The sequence below is a fragment of the Pipistrellus hanaki genome, assembly GCF_964339955.1.
Source record: "Pipistrellus hanaki genome assembly, chromosome: 7".
In the NCBI taxonomy this organism is placed as follows: Eukaryota; Metazoa; Chordata; class Mammalia; order Chiroptera; family Vespertilionidae; genus Pipistrellus; species Pipistrellus hanaki.
This window is the reverse complement of record NC_140509.1, coordinates 19,475,399-19,488,394: the sequence shown is the minus strand read 5'-3', so window position 1 is coordinate 19,488,394 and position 12,996 is coordinate 19,475,399. Positions and strand designations below refer to the sequence as shown.

The following is a 12,996-nucleotide window of genomic DNA, read 5'->3' as shown; positions in this document are numbered from 1 at the left end:
GAGGTTGTCCCAGAGGTTCCTTATGCTATCTTCATATTTTTGTATTCTTTGTTTTTTTTCGGGCTGAGTGATTCTTGCTTCCTTGTAATTCAAATCTTTGACTGGATTCTTGCAGTCCTCTAGTCTGCTGTTAGGTCTCTGTATAATATTTTTTACTTTAGTCAGTGTATGTTTAATTTCTAGTTGGTCCTTTTTCATATCCTGTAGGGTCTCGCTAAATTTATCAGCCTTTTCTAGAAAATTCTTGAATAACCTTATAACAATGGTTTTGAACTCTATATGCAGTCATTTAGTTTCTCCATTTCTTTTCTTTGCGATCTGTCTCTTTGTCTCCACATTTTCACTGCTTTCCTGAGTGGTAGAGTAGCTTTGTATGCTAGGCGTTCTCTAGAGCACAGTGGCTCAGCCTCCCCAGTTCCCTAAGGTGGACACTCTTAGTGCACCCCTTTGTGGACTGTGTGCTCAGCCTTGTTGTAGTTAAGTCTGGATTGTTGTTGGTATCACTGGGTGTTATTGACCTCCAGACCAATTGGTTGTGAGGATCAGCTATATCTATGCTATAAGAACTTCTGTGCTGGAGACACTGTTATGAGATAAGACTTGCAAAATTGCAAATCCTCTGTATTCAGCTTGAATGGTGTTGGGTTTCAGGGCGGAGCAGACAGCCTTGATTTCCCGTCAGCCCTGTCCTATGAAGCCCCAGGGTCTAAGTGTCCCTTGGTAATTGCTGCAAGCACCTCTGGGAGAAAGCTGCCATCGAGTTTCGCATGCTGCCACAGTCCAGTTTCTCCCCGAATGAGTTGGGGTTTCCAGAAACTTGCCGAGAACTGGAGTTCCATGCAGTCGGGAGTTGCCTTCTCCCTCCTGCTTAGAAAGCCAGCTGCACACTCAGCTGCCCGTGCATTCAGCAGTCAATCTTCTCTGTGTGCGCATGCCTGCAGACCTCTGCCTTTCGCAGCTTCCTAGTCTCAGTATGTTTTCTCTTTTCTGACAGTCCAGATTTCCCCCAAAATGAGTCTGGTTTCTCAGCATCTCTCCCGGAACTGGAGTTCAGTGCAGTTGGGAGCTTTTGTCTCTCTATCGCTTTTGATAGCAAGCTGCCCATGCACACAGCTGCCCATCTTCTCCACACGCGGTTGTCCGAACCTCTGCCTTCTGCAGCTCCTCTGATTCTCAATGTACTTTCCTTTTTTCTTTTAGTTGTAGAATTTCCACTTGGCCAGCATTCCTGTGGTTTTGGTGGTGTCTGTTTTGTCTTTTAGTTGTAGTTTTAATATTGTTGTGTGAGGCAACAGTTTAGGTGTTTACCTATGCCACCATCTTGGCTTCTCCCACACATTGTTTTTATAGTGTGTGGCAGCGCTCTGATTTTGTCCACATGTTTTTTACCTAGTCGTATTATTTATTTATTTATTCATTGATATTGTTGTACTAGAGGCAAGATGCACAAAGATTCGTGCAAGAATGGGCCTTCTTTCCACTGGCTGCCAGCACTGCCTTTGCTTTGGCCAGAGCTGCCTTTCTACTCTGGCCCGGAGCTGCCTTTCTGCTCTGGCCTAAAGCCAACTTGCTGTCTTCCCATGCTGCCCAGTGTCCCGGAGCAGCTGGGGTGGTGCAGAATGCCTACATCATCTCCATGTATGCTCAGTGCCTGCTTATGGAAATGAACCCACCATTGCCGAAACCAGTTTGGCTCAGTGGTTTGTGTGTCAGCCTACAGACTGAAAGGTCCCAGGTTCGATTCTGGTCAAGGGCATGTACCTTGTTTGCGGACACCTCCCCAGTAGGAGGTGTGCAGGAGGCAGCTTATCAATGTTTCTTTCTCATAGATTTTTCTAACTCTCTATCCCTCTCCTTTCCTCTCTAAAAAAATCAATAAAATATATTTTTTTAAAAATTTAACCCACCATCTTTGTTGGGATAATTTGCATTCTCACTCCTGATGGCTGGTGAGCTTCACAAAGTATGATCAATTAGCATGTTACTCTTTTATTAGGTAGATTCGAGATGTCTCCTTTATTTTCTGTTTTGTTTTCTCCCCATTGAACCCCTACATCCCACCACTGCTGTTCTCCCTTCTAACTTCACCACTACATTTTCTGTGTCCAAAGGCTATGCATATATGCATACAAGTTCCCCTGTTAATCACACCACACATACCACTCCCATTCCAACCTTTCCTCTGGAATTTGTCAGTCTGTTCCATGCTTCTATGTTTCTAGATCTATTTTGCTCATCAGCTTGTTTTGTTCATTAGATTCCACATATGAATGAGTTAATACTTATCTTACTCTGGCTTATTTAGCTTAGCATAATACTCTCCAGGTTTGTCTATGCTTTCCAAATGGTAAGAGATTTTTTATTTTTTATTTATTTATTTATTTATTTATTTATTTGCAGCATAGTATTTCATTGTGTAAATATACCACAGCTGTTTTATCCACTTATTTGCTCATGGGGACTTGGGCTGTTTTCTAAATCTTAGCTATTTTAATTTGTGCCTCTTTGAACATAGGGGTGCATATATCCTTTCTGATTAGTGTTTCTGGTTTCTTAGAATATAGTCCTGGAAGCGAGATTATTAGGTCAAATGGGAGTTCCATTTTTTTATTTTTGAAGATATTCTTGACAGTTTTTCACAGTGGCGGCATAAGTCTGCATTACTAGCAGCACCCTAGTCTTATCTTTAAAGATTCCACCATGGTAAGACATATTGCATATTTTTCCCTTGATGAATTTTTCTTAAAGCATCATGAACTTGCTTGTTCTGATGGGTTTTGTGGAGAAACTTAAAAATGGGTCTGTGAAAAAGAACATTGTGGTGAGTTATGCTATGCATACAAGAATAAGGAACAGATGTGTATATTCAGCCTGACGTGGCCAGGTTTGCCTCTTTGCTTCTTCCTTGGTTTGTGCTTTTCTCACTAACACCCTTGTGACAGTGGGAAGGCAGGGCTGAGTTGCTAATCCAGTCTTCTACATGGGAGGAAAGGGGGCGCGAGAAGGGAGAGAAAAACTAAGTATACAGTTGCTTTAATGGAAAATAATTCAATCATGTATAAATAATCATACAATTATAAAGTCTGTGTTTCCCATACTCACAACTGTAAACTTACTTTGCCCCATGCTACCTATGGAGTAAGCTGGTTTGGAAGAGGAAGTCTATGGATCTCATAACTTCTCTTGATGGTAAGCTTTTAAAGTGCCTGGATCAACCTACCTGGGGCTTTTTATTGCCATTGGGTTTGAAGTGTGTGATCCAAGAGTCCAAATGTCCACAAGAAGGTAGCTCCTATAGATGAAATTTCCAAGGAGACATATTTCATTTATAAGCTAACTTTTCCTCTTATGAGATAGGAGTTTTTTTCCCAAGATTGTACATTCTTACCTAAAAGAAATTGTGAGAAGTGTTGCAGTGTAGACATGTGTCTGAAACTTATCAAAATTTTCAAGGCTTTCCCCCCATTGATTCCTGCATTAATTAATTCCTAAATTCCTGATACTAGTATGTAGATGAGACTAACACTATGAGCTAAATATCTCCAGTCCAGACCAGTCCCTCCTTTCTCTGTGTTCCCATGGAATCCCTAGCTACTGCAGTTAGGAGGCTGGTCACCCGCGACCCAGTGTCCCTATTGCTCTTGCCAGTGGGCATGGATGCTTCCAAGGATTTTTCTTTTGGGCTTTACTCAGTTGATGGAGGTGTTTGGATAAGGTGGCATGTGCAGCCTGGGATCATGCAGGAGGCCCTATCTTGCTATTCAAGTTAATGTTTAAGCTTCATCTGATGGTTGATCTCATGCACCAGTAACCTCTGGATGCTGTGCTGTGAAAGCCAGTTGGCCACCTATGGGCACTTACAAATAATGAAGACTTCGGAGACAGGCCTCAAATGGAGGCTTTACTCTACTGCATGCAAAGTGACCGCAGCCCATTGCTGAGTCTCTCTGGTAATGTGACGCAGGGATACTGCCCTTGCATGTTGTGAAGAATTACTGAAGTAGTGTGTTGGGCCTGGGCATAGCTGTAGTAAATGATCATTTATTTCCCACGTCCTGTCCTGGGTGGGCTTCCTACTGCAGACATTCACTTCTGTAGCCCCTGTTATCAGCTGCTCCAGGAAAACTCTAAGCCCTTGCCACTCATCTGGTAGGTTTCCCTGATTTGTCCCCACTTTCTCTAACTATAATCATATATGGACTAGAGGCCCAGGGCATGAGATTCATGCACTGAGGGGATCCCTCAGCCCAGCAGCCTGCCCCATCTCTCACAGTCTGGGAGCCCTTGGGGATATACAACTGGCTAGGGAGCTGGCCTAGGCTGGCAGTTGGACATCCTTAGCACTGCTGTGGAGGTGGGAGAAGCTCTCACCACCGAGGCCACTGCACTGGCCAGCTGTGAGCCTGGTTTCTGGCTAAGCAGGGCTCCCCTCTGGGAACACACTGAACACCAGGGGACAGCTCCTGTGTTGAGTGTCTGCCCTCTGGTGGTCAGTGTGCATCATAGCAACCGTTCAGGCAATTTGCATAGTAGCATTGTATTCTATAGGATAAGGCAACCCAATCCTATAGGAAATGTGTCCTGAATTTGTTTTCTGTAACACTTATCGAGTGGTCATGACATATAAGGTCAGTCCCCTCAGAGCTTTTTTACATTTCGCCTGGTCAACTTAGACTCAGGTTCTGCCCTCTCAAATCTATTAAAGATTTTTCTGTTTTCACACTAATCTCAGATCCTGCTTCTCACTTCTCCCATACATCCACCTTCTGCTTCTCTTTAATAATCCATTCCATTTCTCTCCTTTTGGCTTTTATGGCCATGGCCCATGTTCCTTTTTACCTCATAGTACTTAGCCCTTGTCACTCATTTGCCCATACAACTTCCAATTCTTATCAGGCAGCCTTTGATCTCCATACCCACCAAAGAAAGAGCACAGTTAACAGCATCTCAAAACTCAAAATGCTTCTTTATTAATAATGCTAATTTATAATATTTATTCAGATTTATTAAGTTATAAAATATATCAAAATAGAGAAATTCATATCTACCTATCTCGTGATCTTGCAATCTGTTTATCTGTCTATGGAAAAACAACAGGTACCCAAAGTGGCACCAACACTCCCATCATCTCCTACATCACATAGCCATAGTACAGAGAAATGTCCATTTCTTTCTCCCTCTCAGTGAAATGCTGCATTTTCCCCAATTTGGCAGCATTCTCACGCTCTAGTTGAGCCTTCCTCTTCATGGCCTCTCGATCTGGCCTCTGCTCATCTGTGATGGGTGTTGACATCACTGGCCCCAGAACCTCAGATTTCCTCCATGGTCTTGGTTGGAGGGCAAAATCCTGGAGAAGATAGTGGTTGTGAGGCTTGAGCGGGATCCGGGGCTGGCTCACAGCAGTGTGAACAGGCTCCCGCTGGAAACAAGCATGAGATGATGTTTTGTAGGGTGCAGGCCTAGAAGCAGGAGGCTGAGGGACACTAGGCTGGTCAGGGTTGTTCAAACCTGGTCTGGTTGAGTTTGTGGACATTGGCTGAGCTGAGCTGACAGGACCTGTCATAGATGCAGAAGTTGGCAGGGATGCATTGACTGCAGCAGGCTTGGCAGGGTTGGTCACAGCAGGCCGACGTGATGCCGCCTGTGGCCTGCGAGGAACACGTCTAGCTTGAGGCTTGTCCATGGTTGGGAAAACCAATGGCACCAACTTGACCTTACCGGGAGATGGCAGCTGGTCCTGGGATGGAGATGAAGACCCTTTGTCAGCACTTCCATGTAGTTTCTGGCATTTGACTTGAGTTATCTCTGGACCTTTGCCCTCCTCCGGAGAATCCCGCCACCTTTTAATAGCTGGGCGTGACTGGGGGCCTTTGGGGTTGCTTAAGTTTCCCTGGGCCTGTGAGGAAGACAGCTCAGCTTTCTTATCAGTCTTCTTGCCCAGTGCATGGAAAACCTGCACAGACTCCAGCATGTGCATACCGAGGCTGCTGCGAGGCTTTTTGATGGCCTCTTGTGGCATCTCAAAATGACTTTTTCCCCTCTTCATCTTGGGAATGGCTGGCTTCTCCTGTCTCTTAACTTTGTTCCCTGACTGCTTCCTCTCCTCAGCTCTCTGAGAGTAGTTTTCTTTCTTTCTTTTGGTGTTTTCCTGCCCAGGGCTCTTAATTTGGTTGGTCTTGCTAAGTGCAGCCTTCTGAGGTTTACTGTTAGAATGCTTGGCAATGTTTCCAGAAGCCCTTCCATCAGCTGCAGCATTGCAAAGAACCACTTCTCCCAGGAACACACAGTCTGGGCTCTCGGGCTTGATCACGGCCTTTGGAGCATCAGTGATAGGCTCAGAGGCTTTATATTTGATCTTCCCGCCGGCATCAGAGCAATCCTTTCCGACACTTGACTTTTTCTGCACCTCATGCAACTTGAGGCTACTGGTGGTTTTGGTTTTGATGACTTTAGAATCTTGGGGCTGATCTAGGTCATCCAACGGAGTTAAGACCTGTGGAAGTTGAATACCCTTCACCAGTGTAGAGATGTCAGCAAAACTATCATTAGATTCAGTCCCATTTTCAGGTGCCCCTTGGTCCTTATGACTCAGGCTCTTCTTCCTCAAACCAGAGTTGTCACCACCAGGCTGCTTCTCTTGGTCAATTGGATCGATGTAGGCCAGGACCTGGGGAATGTCAGCTAATTCTAAATGGAGCAGTGGAGAAGCTTGAATTTCTCTTGGGATCTGGCAGCCATTCAGATGCTTGGAAAGCGTCGTTTTAGTATTCTCCACATTCTTATTCTCTTTCTGTTCCTGCCTTGGAGCTGGAGGCAGTGCCAGGAGATTACCAGGACTCTGGACTAGAGATGCCATTGCTATGTCCCCACTCTGAGGTGGTGGGTAACTCTCAAGTACCTGGATATGTGTGTTCCTACAGGACTTGGGGAATTCTGGAGGTGGTAGATAAATTATTTGGTCTGGAAGTTGCAATGCCTGGGAAGTCTCCATCCCCAGGGAAGTCTCCATCACTGCAATGGAATCAAGGGGAAGTCAGTCAGTCCCTGGTAATAAGATGCTCCCCCAGCACCACCAATGCAGCATTCATGTGCCTTCCAACAGTGGCAAAGGCATTCCTACAAGCTCTTTAGCAGGATCATGAACAGCACCCTGTGCTAGGCGATAAAAGGGAACTGTTGTGTTTCTCAATGTTGACCATTCGGTATCATTTTTTCATTATTTTCTTTGCATTTCACAGGGTTGTTAGAAGTCAAATAAAAAATAAAAGTGATTTTTTTCAAATCTGTTTCCCAGTCTCATATGGAACCTATTTAATTCTCTCAACTTTCCTGAGTGAATAAAAATACTTTCACACCAAGAACTGAGACAGGGAATGGGGCTCTTCCTGCTGAAGTCTATAAGCAAGGGGAGATCATAGCCTGCTTGCTTTGGACAAGATGATCTGACATGAGGTCCTACGTCCAGATATCAACTAAGGAAAGTTAAACAGACACTATCACAATATATTGTGAAATGCCTTAGAAAGAGACAAAAGCAATAAATCAAGAGAGGTTATTTCAGGGGGCCTCATCAGGTAGGGCAGTGGAAAGTGTGGTGTCCCTTGGTATGCTCTTGATTTCTCCTACATGTGGCATCCAAGGCCGTTACAGTGCCCCACCTCCACCTCTATCAGGTGTCCTCATAAAGGATCTGAGAATGGAGGGCACTGACTGAGGGTGGCAATGGTTAAAGTCACCGGACTTACATTCTACCTGTCTGAGGACCCACCCCTTGGTAGCTACAGATTGACCCTATTCCTCTTGAATGCTGACCTTATTCCTCTTCCTTGTTCCTGTTTGTACTCACCTTGGAAGCCTGTCCTTGTGATGGGTTGAGGAGGCACAGAGTAGCAGATTCCAGAGTTGGAGACTGGTGGTATGATATTTGTGGGCTGAGCCTCCTTTAGCACCATGACCATCCCTGGGCCAGGGGCAGAGGCCCTGCTCTCTGTGTAAGACACAGAGCCATAGGACTGCAGGTAGGGGCCACTTTCTGCAGAGAGCAGAGGGCCCTGATTATAATAACACACCTGGCTTCCCTCCTGGTAGGGAAGTGGCAAGCTATGGCCCTGATTTGGAATGTGAGATGGTGCCTCCTGAACCAGGCTGACAGATAGTGTTGGATACAGAGGGGCCATGTTATGGACATCTGAGGTTTGATCACACTGGGACGCCAGAGACATGGAGGAGACAGCTGTGTCCTGGCCAATGACAGTCACAGTGAAGTCTCTGAGTGATGGTGACGTGTTTCCAATGCCTCCTGTGAGAGCCCACTCAGAAACTCCAGGATTGGAATCAGCTGGAACTCCAGATAACATGGTTGTGCTAGAATGTTGGTAAAAGTAGGCACCACCCATGAGAGGTTGGAAAGAGGTGCCAGAGGCTGATGGCAGGTGCCATGCTGAGCTGATGGCTGGAGCAGAGACTCTGTAGAAATTGCAGACACTTCCTGGTAGGGAGGCTGCATGGCTCTCCATGGGAAGAGAGTACTGCAGAGACTTTGAAATTCCAAGGAAAGGTGCATTTTTGAAATTCTCTGTAGGGAATAAGAGGATGATGAAAAATATCAAAGAGATTGATAAACAATGTGAGTATGAAAAATACCATTTTTTTATGATTGCTGATATCAGAAAGCCTGAAATACCAATACTCACTGAGATAACAAAACTCAAAGTTTATCCTCCTTGTAAATGCTGATGCTCCCAACCTGGGCAAAAATGTACAGAAGACCCAGGTGGTGTGGTTCATACATTGTTCTCTAGGCTAGAAGCTACTGCTCCCTGACTATCTGGCCCTTGAACCTGCAATAGTATTGATTTGTATGCTCTCTCCTAGAATCATAGCATTGTAGAACCAGAAGTCTTCAGAGAACCTCTGTTCTGACATTCTCATTTCCTGAGGGAGGAAACTGAGGCTCAGTTCTCTGCCTATGTTAGTATTAGTACCCGGTCCCATAACCTAAGCAGCCTGACTTCCTTTCCAGAGCTCTGCGCATTACACTGCCAACATCTAGGAACAATAGAACTTCTGATGCAGGTGTGCGTTCGTCCCTTAGCAAACAGTACATCTATCGACATTGTTATTTTCAATGGCTCATTTTGCCTGCACAGTTTACATGCTATTCTCAAGAATGCACATAAAGCTCAATCCAGTTGGTAAGTTTAAAAGTTCATTCTTACTCTCTTCAAGCCTGGGTTTGGATCTTACTTCAAAATGACTATAAGTGAGAAACTCTCTTAGCTTTGGGCTTCTCACCTATAAAGTCATAATAATGATGATAACAGTAATAATTCATTTATAAGTGATACATTTCATATGATTTATATAAAATACATAAGTTCTGGAAAGACAAAGAGAAAAATTATACACAACATAAATCATATGAATAAATCGACATGAGTACAAATTGTAGCAAACATTAAATCCTAATAAATTTACTTAGAAATGAAGTTCTGCTTTATACATGCAATATCATAAAAGTTAATATTGCCTATTCTATTTTAGTGAATAATGTTAACCAGAAACAACCCACAATAGGTGATTTTCAATAAACTTCTAGCCAGTACATAGGAACAGAGAAGATATATCACTAAATATTGTATAACAAGCAGCACAATGCAATCAATGTTGCTGTATATGTGCCTTCAGTATATACAGACCAATGTTTCAGTAAAAACTGGTTTAAAGCAGAGAGCCAAATAAGTGTAAAGGAATTCCATTATTGTTCCTCTGAATATTCCCCAGCAAGTAATAGATACTTAGTCTATTATTAATAATATTCCCAAGTAAGTAATAGATAGTCTATTATTAATATATATTTCATGAATGTAACTTTAAAACAAAGAAAAAATAATCATTGAAATGTATCACACAGGTTTTTATATTTATCTTAAAACCTAGATTATCATCATCTTCAACATCAAAAGACTTTGGGTAGATTCCAGGAAAGGGAATCTACCCAAAGTCTTAAAAACAACACCATTAGATTCCAATTAAAAAATTTAATGTAGGATTTTTCTAAAGCATCCATAGAAAGGCTTTTAGAGAAATGTCAACTTAGATATATGCGTCCTGATGTTTTCTGTTTCTCCTTAGGTAGCTATGACCTAAAATGAGGCGATGGCTGTGTGTCGGGGTGCTCTCTGTGTGTGGAAAAAAATAATTGTAAAGATGAAGTGTAATTCTGACTTAGAACATACTTATCACATAAAGGATGTAGTCTTTGTGATCCATTTAGGATATATCTTTTAAAGTCTTATTTTCTTTAGTAGACAAAACATTGTCATAGTTTAAAAATCAGAATGTACTGAAACACTGAAAATTCTGTTATTTCCAATGCCCTAGATCAGTGGTCAGCAAACTCAGTCAACAGAGCCAAATATCAACAGTACAATGATATAAATTTCTTTTGGGAGTCAAATTTTTTAAACTTAAACTACATAGGTAGGTAGATTATTATTAACTTTATTAGGGTACTCCTAAGGTGACATCTGTTAAAAAGCAAAGGGGCCAAAGAGCTGCATGTGACTCAACAGCCACAGTTTGCTGACCACTACCCTGCATAATCACCTTTCTTAGTATCTTGTATATAACAAACATCATTTCTGAAATACAATTTTGAATGTTTATGTTCTAAACTGTCGCATGTCACCTTGTTCAGACAGGCAATAAAAAACACAGGAAATGAATATGACTGTTTTGACCCACTGCTTTGGCTGGTGGTGCCCTACTCCAGCCTTACTTTCCTTCCTAGTCTGTCAATGTAAGCATTTGCTGAAATCCACATTATTTTGCCCTACTCTGAGCTGATTTCACCCCATGCTCTTTCTGCTTTCATTTAAACTCTTTGGTTCCCTTCAATATTCCATTCCCAACTACCCTTTTTGCTCTTGAGAGCCCTTCCATGCTCTCCTTCCTCATTATTATGGTTTCCCCTCCTTCCTGCTTCTATTTCCTCCTCTCTCCTGGTTCCTAGCGCATGTGCCCATGAAAGCAAATTTTTTTTTTTTTTTACATCTAAATACTTGCATCCCTATGGTTCAATACTCTCCATCTTCTCTCCCTATTTTGTCTGGTTACCTAGTTTGGATAGAAAACTCCAAAACCACATGAATATTACTTTTGGAACAGCACTCAATTTAAAATACTAAAGTTGAAACCTTGGTGGTGGGATATCATTACACATGAGATATCTTGTATATATCGCTAGTTCTCTACATGACCTCGGTTTTCATACTGTTACTGTTGAAACATTGTCAAGAAGTGTTAATTTTGATTTCAACATGAGTGTTCTTTAAGACTCAATATTAAAAGAGGAAGGGGTTGGAGTCCACGAGCAATCTAACATTTGAATGTAGCAGATGAGGAAAAAAATAGATGTTGTGAGAGAGTCAATGACTTGTCCAAAGTCACATTGCTAGTAGATGTCAAAATCCAAACTGAAATTAGTTCTTCAGACTTCTAGTTCAATATTTCCCCAAATTATTCTATTCTCTTTTGACACTATTGCTAAATTTAGGGACTAACAAACATCTAATGAGAAACTTTAAAAAGGTTCTTTCCTTACCTGACATGGTCAGAGAAGAAGAGAAGGAAATATCAACTGTCGATGCAAGCGATGAGGGTGTCTCAGTGGCTGAAGCCAAAGAGCACATGTGTCCAGTTCGAAAGTCACTGGTCCTACTGGCCACTGGTCACTGGTCACCAGTTACTGGTCACTGGTCAGTTGCGATGATCCAAATTTATTTACAGACAACTCCATGGGTAGCCCAAGATTCTACCAGATGGTGGTAGGTTTGGTGGGAGAATGATGTCACAAGCTGGCAGTTTAAAGGGATGAGAGAACCAATCAGGAGGTCAGATTCCCAAGAAGTCAGGATTGGATAGAGGGAGGGGTAGGTGAGGTAGACCAACATGTAAATGGCCGAGCTCTCAGAACAGATGTGCTGGTGGACACGACAGTTGTTCTAGACTCACTTTTCCAAGTTATGATGTTAGGAGAATAATCTCAAAGTTTGTTACAGACATTCATGAATATAATTAACTAGTAATTACTTATATTCCATATAGTATATTGTATAACATATTTACTATTATATATATTTTGTAGTATTGTTAGAGAGAATGGAAAGGGACATCTAGGTTGCACAATTACAGTTTTTCTGAAATCATTAGTGAATTTATGACACCATCTCATTAGTGAATTTACCATGGCTTTGGAGAAGCAAAGGAGAGGATTAAGATGCCCTTTTTGTCAGTTGGTTCAAAAGTAAAATGAAGTTTCTTGAGCACATTTTGTGCAGAGTGATGTGGTGTAAGGCTCTACTCTTGTAGTTTCTTCTTCTTGAATCCCACCTTCCCTAGGCTGGGCTGGGCTGGGCTGGACCTGGCTAGGTTGTCCTGCATCTCCTACCACTCTCATTTTTTCTCCTTCATTGTAGACATTGTTTGTAGACAAGCTTTGATCCTGCATTCTGACACTTATGGATGTTACTTCCAGCCCACTTCCAGCACCAGGGTCTTCTCTGTAGTGTCTGATGCTTCCCCCAATGGACTCTGCCCTTTAGAAGCAACTACCAAAGAGCTAGGAGTCAGCTGACTGCAAACCTTTCCTCTTCCAGCCTTTGCTTGCACTTCTTCGGCCCATAATGTGCTCCCTCTGGTTCCTTGGGCCATGTAGGCATCCTGCCATCTTGCTCTATCATAGGTGAGAGGCATTCACGATATTACCCTTTTTCCTTCTTTCATAAAGTGTAGCCAGTGTGGCAGTTACTGTAGTCTCCTCCCCCTTTGAAAACAGCCACTGTAGAACTTTGGGCTTCTAGGATTCTCTGTCTGCCATGCTGGGGTGCAAGGCCAGGCAAAAGTGAGGAGGAGATTGGTTAGAGAAACACAAGTCCATTCTTAGAGAATAGGGTACAGGCTAAGTGAAATTGTAGAAGACAAGAGAGATTTATG

At 42.7% G+C, this 12,996-nt stretch overlaps 1 protein-coding gene across 1 annotated transcript; it reads right to left on the bottom strand.

The window, feature by feature from the left end:
- Positions 1–5,131: 5,131 nt before the first annotated feature.
- LOC311625691 (uncharacterized protein C2orf78-like) lies at positions 5,132–11,612 on the bottom strand (the record flags this gene model as incomplete). Its single annotated transcript, XM_084890216.1, has 3 exons — positions 5,132–7,011; positions 7,847–8,575; positions 11,606–11,612. The coding sequence occupies 3 exons, from the start codon at positions 11,610–11,612 to the stop codon at positions 5,132–5,134; spliced, it is 2,616 nt and encodes an 871-aa protein (XP_084746342.1).
- Positions 11,613–12,996: the final 1,384 nt, after the last annotated feature.